This window comes from Salvelinus namaycush, chromosome 34 (genome assembly GCF_016432855.1).
Source record: "Salvelinus namaycush isolate Seneca chromosome 34, SaNama_1.0, whole genome shotgun sequence".
Lineage (NCBI taxonomy): Eukaryota > Metazoa > Chordata > Actinopteri > Salmoniformes > Salmonidae > Salvelinus > Salvelinus namaycush.
In genome coordinates this window covers 14595427-14605210 of record NC_052340.1, presented here as the reverse complement: position 1 = coordinate 14605210, position 9784 = coordinate 14595427, and the positions used below count along the sequence as shown (strand labels likewise).

General features: G+C 40.6%; 1 protein-coding gene across 2 annotated transcripts in view; it reads right to left on the bottom strand.

The window, feature by feature from the left end:
• Positions 1 to 1054: 1054 nt before the first annotated feature.
• LOC120028590 (alpha-2-macroglobulin-like) overlaps positions 1055 to 9784 on the bottom strand; it is a 33083-nt gene continuing 24353 nt past the window's right edge. Inside the window, exons 24-36 of one of the 2 annotated variants that reach the window (XM_038973799.1) lie at positions 9005 to 9181; positions 8016 to 8091; positions 7640 to 7796; positions 7406 to 7480; positions 6840 to 7002; positions 6305 to 6495; positions 5808 to 6023; positions 5495 to 5619; positions 4195 to 4285; positions 3988 to 4056; positions 1540 to 1645; positions 1381 to 1434; positions 1055 to 1165 (exon numbers count right to left, since the gene is read on the bottom strand). In XM_038973799.1, the coding sequence (XP_038829727.1) occupies positions 1394 to 1434; positions 1540 to 1645; positions 3988 to 4056; positions 4195 to 4285; positions 5495 to 5619; positions 5808 to 6023; positions 6305 to 6495; positions 6840 to 7002; positions 7406 to 7480; positions 7640 to 7796; positions 8016 to 8091; positions 9005 to 9181 (1487 nt within the window). In that variant the 3' untranslated portion in view covers positions 1055 to 1165; positions 1381 to 1393. Of the gene's footprint in view, positions 1166 to 1380; positions 1435 to 1539; positions 1646 to 3987; positions 4057 to 4194; positions 4306 to 5494; positions 5620 to 5807; positions 6024 to 6304; positions 6496 to 6839; positions 7003 to 7405; positions 7481 to 7639; positions 7797 to 8015; positions 8092 to 9004; positions 9182 to 9784 lie in introns of those variants that run through there. The other variant, XR_005473474.1, reaches the window with a different exon arrangement.

Sequence of the window (9784 nt, the reverse complement as noted above, 5' to 3'; positions counted from 1 at the left end):
TCCGCTGACTCTGGGACTGATACAAGTCTCAGGTTATTGCGGCGAGAGAATCCCTCTAAACTTACACAGCTCTCCTTCACCTTTTTCAAATCCGCAGCTAGGCGTTTCACGTCAGCCTCCAGGGATGTAGTTAAGTCGGAGACATTTGTAGCGAAGGTCTCCAGTGCTGCAATCGTTGTAGCGTGCGACGCCATTGTTGTTTTGAGTGATGTGATTGCTGGCACCGTCTCGTTCCGCAGGATGGTTAGATCTGCTTTTAAAGTATCAGAAACCTCCTTTATTCGGGCCTCAATCGTAGCAACCACCTCCGTTTTCATTTCAACTATCTCAGAGCGTAGTAGTTTGATGGCCTCGAGAATGTTCACTTCAGCGCCGCCAGGCCAAGCCGCCCCCCCGGGTAAAGTATCAGTCCCCGGGCCGTCAGGCTCAGGGGAGGGCGGTGATGAGAGTGTGTCTTGTAGGCCGGGTTTTCTCAAAGTCATGCTTTTGGCCTTATGTTTCGTCGACATGCTGACATTTGGAAGTAAAGTAGTCTTGGTTTTTACGGGAAGGGATCACCAAAATAATATATGAAAATAAATACGGTTCTGCTGCAAAATTCACATAAACTTTAAAAATACCACGGGAGCAAACGGAAAACACGTCAGTCGCACATGGCGTCCCTCCAATCCCCCCTGTTTCACCATTTTTATTTGTATGAAATTCCCCTTCCTCCTCTGGGGATTCTCCACTGGTGTACGTGACCTTTGACATTTAGATCGTAAATCATGGTCATAAACCGTTCGTGTGTAGATTTTCTGTTACTACTTACTACTACAGTGGTTCTAAACTTTTTTGGTTTACCCTACTCCCAATCACATATTGCACTGCCCATGAGTCTTCCCAAGTACCCCCTGTGGATAGGCCAGGTACCCCCATGGGTACTAGTACCCCAGGATGAGACCCACTGTCTTACACAAAGCCTTTCAATATTCACCTTGTCTCCTGAGCCTGCACTTTGGAACTCATTGCTTGCCACAGTGTGACAAAACTGTCTGGGAAAAATGCTCAAGAATAGGGTTATAATGGAAAACTTTAATTCCAGTTACATAGTTTACTTTAGAGCTTAAAATATATCTCAGGGGTTGCAGGTGTGACCTCTGTGAATGTCATTTTCTTCTTACACCTGCAGAGGAGTGAATATATACTGTACATGTAAGGAATGAATGCTTTAACAAACTGACTAACGATTTGGTAGAAGGAATGAAGGTATATCAACATAGTTAAACTAAATAATGTATAGTACATGTATAGAGTATGCATTTATAGTATATGGGTCAGTTATTTAAAAAAATTGAATAATTCAACATCATCAATAATTTCATATTTAAAATAGCTCACCAGTTTGTAACCCTTACTTGCAAGGGAAGACATATTCTGTTTCTGCCTGGTCACCTGAATGAAACCATAAGACAGATAAGTCTCAGTAAATGAATACAAGTAACCAAATGTTACTAAAAAGGAAAAATACATCTTGGGGAAGGTTAGATTTAAACTTACTTGGCTGGTAGTAGTCGTAGATCTTGACCACCGCTGGCTTTAGATTTTGTACTGGGAGCTCCTGTATGATGTCCAGGGTGTGGTTGAAAGGCAATAGTGATGGTAACTGTTGGGAGATTAAATACAATTAAAAAAAACCATATTGGTCACAATTATTGAAATGCTCTAAGCAGAAGTTTCCGTTTCAGTAACACTCTGTCATAATATGTCAGAACAGCTGACGTAACTTGTCATAACCTGTTATAATATGGTCATAACACTGTCATGACACATATTTAGACCTGTTGTGATATATATTATGTTGTTTAATGGCTGGTTATGACACCTACATAAGAGTGTCAAAACCCACAAAATCTACCACATACGGCAAAACATTCCATTATACTATAACCTCCATGCCAACTGCATGTTTATGTTATATACTATATACTTTTTATTTGACAGTATTATTGTAGTTGTAATTGCTCTGTTGCTGATGTTGCTGATAACTGGGATGAATGCAGGAGTAGGTTTCAAGAGCAAGTTATTTAAAATATGATGAAAGTGGCTGTAAAGAATTCATTACAACAACAACAAAGGATTTAAGAAACAAACTTTAAAACTAAAGGAAACGTCTTGGCAGGGAAAACACTAAGTTGAATAAATGTGTAAGTGTATTCAGACCCTTTACTCAGCACTTTTTTGAAGCACCTTTGACAGCGACTACTGCCTTGAGTCTTCTTGGGTATGGCGCTACAAGCTTGGCACACCTGTATTTGGGGAGTTTGTCCCGTTCCTCTCTGCAGATCCTCTCAAGCTATGTCAGGTTGGATGGAGAGTGTGGCTGCACAGCTATTACCAGCTATTACCAAGTCTCTCCAGATATGTTTGATCGGCTTCAAGTCCGGGCTCTGGCTGGGCAACTCAAGGATATTCAGAGACTTGTCCCAAAGCCACTCTTGCGTTGTCTTGGCTGTGTGCTTAGTGTCATTGTCCTGTTGGAAGGTGAACCTTTACCCCGGCCTGAGGTCCTGAGCACGCCGGAGCAGGTTTTCATCAAGGATCTCTCTGTACTTTGCTCCGTTCATCTTTCCCTCGATCCTGACTAGTCTTCCAGTTCCTGGTGCTTAAGAACATCCCCACAGCATGATGATGTCACCACCATGCTCCACTGTAGGGATGGTGCCAGGTTTCCCCCAGATGTGATGCTTGGCATTCATGTCAAAGAGTTCAATCTTGGTTTCATCAGACCAAAGAATCTTGTTTCTCATGGTCTTTAGGGTGAGAGTCTTTAGGTGCCTTTTGGCAAACTCCAAGAGGGCTGACATGTGCCTTTTACTGAGGAGTGGCTTCTGTCTGGCCACTACCATAAAAGCCTGATTGGTGGAGTGCTGCAGAGATGGTTGTCCTTCTAGAAGGTTCTCCCATCTCCACAGAGGAACTCTGGAGCTCTTTCAGAGTGACCATCGGTTTCTTGGTCACCTCCCTGACCAAGGCCCTTCTCCCCCGATTGCTCAGTTTGGCCGGGCGGTCAGCTCTAGGAAGGATCTTGGTGGTTCCAAGCTTCTTCCATTTAAGAATGATGGAGGTCACTGTGTTCTTGGGGACCTTCAATGCTGCAGACATTTTTTGGTACCCTCCCCAGATCTGTGCCTTGACACAATCCTGTCTCGGAGCTCTATGGACAATTCCTTCGACCTCATGGCTTGGTTTTTGCTCTGACATGCACTGTCAACTGTGGGACCTTATATAGACAGCTGTGTGCCTTTCCAAATCATGTCCAATCAATTGAATTTACCACAAGTGAACTCCAATCAAGTTGTAGAAACATCTCAAGGATGATCAATAGAAACAGGATGCACCTGAGCTCAATTTCGAGTCTCAGAGCAAAGGGTCTGAATACTTATGTTAATAAGGTATTTTTATTTTTTATTTTTAATAAATTAGCAACATTTTCTAAAAACTTGTTTTCACTTTGTCATTATAGGGTAGAAGAAAAAAAAAGCTGTAATAAACTGTGGAAAAAGTCAATACTTTCCGAATGCACTGTACGTCACCACAAGTACATCAAAATATATATACAGTCGCTAGTGAGTCTACACACTCCTTGCACATTCTTCACAATTTGCTGCCTTAAATTAGATTTTTTTCCTATCCCTGACAAATTTTCCAAGAGAGAGAGAACACATACACTAAAACAAAACGAATACATAAGACTTTTTGTGCAGGTTTAACCTCTTTTTCTTGCTCTGTATTTTCTTGCTTGAGAATTTATATTTTCTAAGAAGAAATTATTTTATTTTTTTGACCATTTTAATTGAAAACAATCACATTTCCAAAGTGAAAGAGAATTCAATGATTCACAACCAAATTTACTGATCTTGAGCAATTTTGACAAAAACAATGGACATATGTTGCCCTAAGAGTTGTGCAAAGTTGATAGAATGGATGATTTGGTTTTGGTCTCACCTCTGTCAAGTACATTAACACATGGTTATCTTCAGTATCAACACGATCCACTTGAAGTGACCTCCTCAGCTGTGAAGAAAAGCCATACATGTTATTCATCTTGCATTGACAACAAAGTTCATTTTCATGTGAAAGAGGCAAGAGCTACAATACATAGAAAAAGGCCACAGGTAACACCATAAAAGTATGTTATGACAAAAAACTTACCCTCCCCAAAGAGTCTGGGTCTGGAGCAAACCCAGACAGCATTTTCAAATCCACTATAATCATATTGGTGGTCAGCTCCTTTCCATGATATCTGTGAAAGAAAAGAGGCCCCTGACATCAAGGTTAGATTTTGACAAGTGCTTGTAATAATCAAATGAATGGATACTTTGAATATTTTACCAATAAAAATACCAGGTTTCCTGATATGTTTTCTTACTGTTAGGTACAAACTAGAAATTAAGTAACCTATACATATAGTGCCCTCTGTATTATTGGGACAGTGAAGCATTTTTTTTTATCAAACAATGACTATGAGGTTAAAGTGCAGACTGTCAGCTTTAATTTCAGTGTATTTGCATCCATACCGGGTAAACCGTTTGGAAATTACAGCACCTTTTGTACATAGTCCCCCCATTTTAGGGGACCAAATGTAGGCTATTAGGAAAAATGTACTTATTAAAGTAGTATAAAGTTAAGTATTTGGTCCCATATTCATAGCATATAATGACTACATCAACCTCGTGATTACAAATGTGTTGGATTCATTTGCTGTTTGTTTTGGTTGTGTTCCAGATTATTTTGTGCACAATAGAAATGGATGGTAAATTATGTATTGTGTCATTTTGGAGTAACTTTTATTGCAAATAAGAATATAATATTTTTCTAAACACATCTATATTACAGACACAAAAGTTACAGATGCTAAAATATCACCCCCCCACCCCCCAAAAATGCTTGGGGGTATGATATTTGTGCGTCTGTAACTGTCTCACTCATCATTATTCACAATTCATTCAGGATTATCCGTAATCATGGTAGCATCCACATTAATATACACGTTTTTAGAAACATATTCTATTCTTATTTACAATAAAAGTGACTCCAAAATGACAATACATTACTTACCATTCATTTCTATTGGGCACAAAATAATCTGAAACAAACTGAAAATGCATCCAGCGAATTTGTAGTGAATATGGGACCAAGTACTTCATTTTTTACTACTTTAATACACATAAGTGAATTTGTCCCAATACTTTTGGTGTCCTAAAATAGGTGGACTATGGACAAAAAGTGATGTAAATACCCTGACTTCAAATCCACACTTTTGGATTATAGAGCCAAAATGAGAAATACATGCTTCTTAGTCGCAATAATTACGAAGGACACTGTAGGTATAAAAACACCAATAAAATTGGGTCAAAAACATTCTGTTAGACATGCTCCATAATAACACTTTGGAGTGTCATCAATGACTTGATTGAAATAATGCTTCAGTAAATGTGTCATTCATTCTTACTGAGACTGGAGTTTCAGCGTGACTCTGGGTCTCAAAGAGTTGCTGTTGCAGTCCACCTCTGTCTTCACCTGGATACTGAGCGTTGTGCTGTCAGTAGGAGTAGGGATGTTGTAGTGGAGCGCCACCTGGGAAAGAGGGAAGAAGTAGCCAGGGGAACAAGGTTGTCTAAAAATATACATTTTACAAGCTTGAATTTTTTTACTTTTCATAAACTAGATATCAAGCCAGACAAAGCTTCTTAAATGTTTGAACTTCACAGTAATATAAAAATCAGATCTTGCCACATAGGATTGGGAGGAGTGTCTTCACTGACCTGCACTGAGGCACAAGCACTGCCCTTCACTTCCACCGTGTACTTCCCTTCTGTGTCCTGCAGCGCACTCTCCTGGTAGAGAAGCTTGTTGTTTTTGTTAACTTCAAAGAGGTGCTGTCCCCCGCTGGGAGACTGTACTGTCACTGTGCTGGTGCCCTCTCTACTGAACACCCTGGTGGAGTAGAGAGCCAGGGCCTGGAGGGCCACCACTGTGTCCTAAACACACACACCAACAACAGACAAATCTGTTCAAAATGAATGGAGCTATCCCATTTTACAGAAAGGTTCATTTTACATTGGTCAGTTCCTAGAGTGACTTTCTCATTTCATCCATGATGATTTCTTGGCTCCACTTCAGTGGAAGTTAGCCTCACCAGGCTTGACATGACAAGAAGCACACACATACCTGTGATCTGGTAAAAGTCAAGGTAATAACGCCTCACTACTAGTGCACAGCACCGGATGCCTTTTTGGAACAGAGGCGTTTTGAAGTATACCTGTGTGGAAGAGAAGCCTCCGTAGGCGTTCTGCTGTCTCACCAGCCACCTGACGATGCGGGAGGCGTAGCCCAGGTCAGTGGCAGACAGAGGGGAGGCACTGAGGGAAGCCAGCAGAACGTAGGAGCTGATCTCCACTGCCAGGGAGGCTGAAGTCTCTGAGGAGGTCTGAGTCCAGTGCAGGAGACCCCCTGAGGGATGAGGAGCGCACGTGCACACACACACACACACCACACACACACACACACACACACACACACACACAGAGAGAGAAAATAGGGACTCGCTTATTCATCACTATACAGGATACAAAGTTCTTCACTGACCTTCACAATGAATTTTATGACAAACTGAATTTTATTACAGACACCTGAGTTCAAATCGTATTTGTGTTCTATAAAATACTTTGGGTGTTTGATTGAGCCTATTTGGAGTGCCAGACGGGCGGAGGGTTTGCACTTTTGGGACTACTCCATTGACTAACTCAATTAAGTCAAGACAGCACAAACAGATCTTGGACCAGGATATGTTTCACCCTCTTGTAATGCGACCGTGTCCAGGTGCTGCAGAAGTTGGGCCCGAGTCTCCATGTCCCCTGCCAGGGTAAAGGTGTAGGCCAGCAGAGCAGTAGTGTAGGTGTTGGACAAATCACTGGTGGAGTTCTTCAGGCAAGACAAACTGCCGTACACAACAGGATCCTAGAGCACAAAATAACAGAGCAGCACATTAAGAGACATGTTACCCTGGTCCCAGATCTGTTTGTACTGACAAGCCAATACAAACAGATCTAGGACTAGGCTACAGACATTCATGCTGAAGCACATCTAGTTTTTTAGCTTACAGTAGTAACTAAGCCTACTCAGTTTTAACAGCGCAATACCATTTAGATCTGTTTATGGTAACACATATTCTTATACTTATTGCATAGGCTACTTTGAGAGAGAGATTATTTAACAGAATTTTAAATACACAACTTATTGCATTGCAGATGACAGTTGATGTAAGAGGTACACAACAGACTTCATACAGGAGGCTAAATCAGTTTCCTGTAATGGACGTTGTTGTCTTGAGAAACAATGGTTATCTGGAGATGCTACTTACCGACACTGACATATTGAGCTCCAGCATTGAAGCAGTGATGTAGGCCGTCAGCGTGACTTCATCTGTCACCCCACCCTATAAAACAATGTCAAAATACTACAATGTGTATTAAACTACAATTCTGTTGAAAGCATCATTCACAACTTCATGGCTGGTCTGATGAGACACACAACTACATCTTCTTCCATCTTCCTTCAGTTTATTATCAATTATAAATTTGATATCAATAAGTACCTTCATTCTGTTATTAAAGAGTTTCCCCAATCTGACGAAACACCCATGTTTGCCTTGCTGACTTTCCAACCAAGTCGTGGACTCTTTAATTTTCGCCGGGTCAATATAAATGAAAGACTGTGCTTTGCCAAAGGATCTCAAGACAAAAGCAGTCAGCCTGAGGAAAGAGAACTTGATTTGAATGTCCCGTCATAATACCCACATAAGGTTGTCATAAACATGACTTAGAGCTTGACATTACATGCAATGACAGCTTATTTTAACTTATGTCACATCCATGGTCTGTCAGAGACAATGCCATTTGATTGGTCAATACTTAATTGAAACAAACACAGTTATAATGTGTTTACCAGGAGTTGAAAAACACTATACTCACCAAGTATTCCCCGAGCCTTGTCCAAATGTGCTGTATGCACCATTATAATGCTTGTAGTTCAGCTGCCTTTGGTAACCTGTCGGTGTGTTTTTAGAGTGAACAATAAAGTGACCAAGTGTTTTTTATAGTCACTGAGTGTATGCCCTAAATAATACCCTATTCCGTATATAGTACACTACTTTTGCCAGGAAAAAATAAGTGTACTGTGTAGGGAATAGGCAGGGTTGGGTAGATTACTTTCTAAAAGGTAATCCGTTACAGTTACCTGTCCATAATTGTCATCAGTAACGTAAATTGTGGATTACCCAAACTCAGTAACGTAATCTGATTACTTTGTTACTTTTGGATGACTTTCCCCTTAAGTATAGAAGATAAAAAAGTATCCACCGAACACATTTGGTGACTTGTGGTCAGACATCCTCAGGTGGAACAAACTCAAACAGCCTTTTTCAATGCTGAATTGAATGTCATTGAGGAAACAGAAAGGTGTCAATGTGTTTTTTTCAGCAAACATTCTTTCTGAATTTAAGTTAGCAATAATCTAGATTTTGAAAAGTATCTGTAATCCGATTACAATATTTTAGCTGGTAGCTGATTACAGTGACTATTTTTTTGGGGGGGTAATCAGATTACATGGAACTGATTAGATGTAATCAGTTACTCCCCAACCCTGGGTGTGCCATTTGGGATGCATCCTCAATATTCTCTGATCAAATTATTTCAGTGGGAAAACATCCTGAAGTCCCTACATGTGTTGAGTCAGTGATGCACTGTTGATAAAACACTGTGATGTCATCTCTGCTGGAGCTCTATCATTTACATGATAGCAGGGTCGTAGTCATTAGGGCACACTGGTGAAACGTTAAAAAAATGTTCTTCAATGGAAAACAGAAAAAAAGGCTCTGATTGGACAAATCCAGCCCTGTTTCAGTCAGTTGTCTTCCGTTTGGTGTCTAATCAATACGATCTATATTTTGAGGGACTCTTACCACTAGTGAGGAACTTGTTAGCCTTGTCTCGAATTTCTGGAGTGAGCTGCTCTGTGTTCCTCAGGTACTCCAGGATGTAGATATTGGGGGCGAGGAGGGCCATATTCTGCTCTCCACACCCATACGGCATCTGCAGCAGTCCATCCAGGTTCTTGAGGGCCCGACCCAGGATGTCCCCTACAGAGAAACATGGGACTCTGTAAGACTGTCCTCTTTAGCAAGCAGCAGCATTATCGCTGGAGAAGGGTTGCTTTTCCCACCACTACGCCTCTACCAGGTAGCCTAGCGGTTAGAGTGTTGGACCAGTTACCGAAAGGTTTTTATTTTATTTTTTATTTCACCTTTATTTAACCAGGTAGGCAAATTGAGAACACGTTCTCATTTACAATTGCGACCTGGCCAAGATAAAGCAAAGCAGTTCGACATACAACAACACATAGTTACACATGGAGTAAAACAAACATACAGTCAATAATACAGTGAAAAATAAGTCTATATACAATGTGAGCAAGTGAGGTGAGATAAGGGAGGTGAAGGCAAACAAAATATATATATAAATAAAAATATAAAAAAGGCCATGGTGGCGAAGTAAATACAATATAGCAAGTAAAAAACACTGGAATGGTTGGTTTGCAGTTGAAGAAAGTGCAAAGTAGAGATAGAAATAATGGGGTGCAAAGGAGCAAAATAAATAAATAAATACAGTAGGTAAAGAGGTAGTTGTTTGGGCTAAATTATAGATGGGCTATGTACAGGTGCAGTAATCTATGAGCTGCTCTG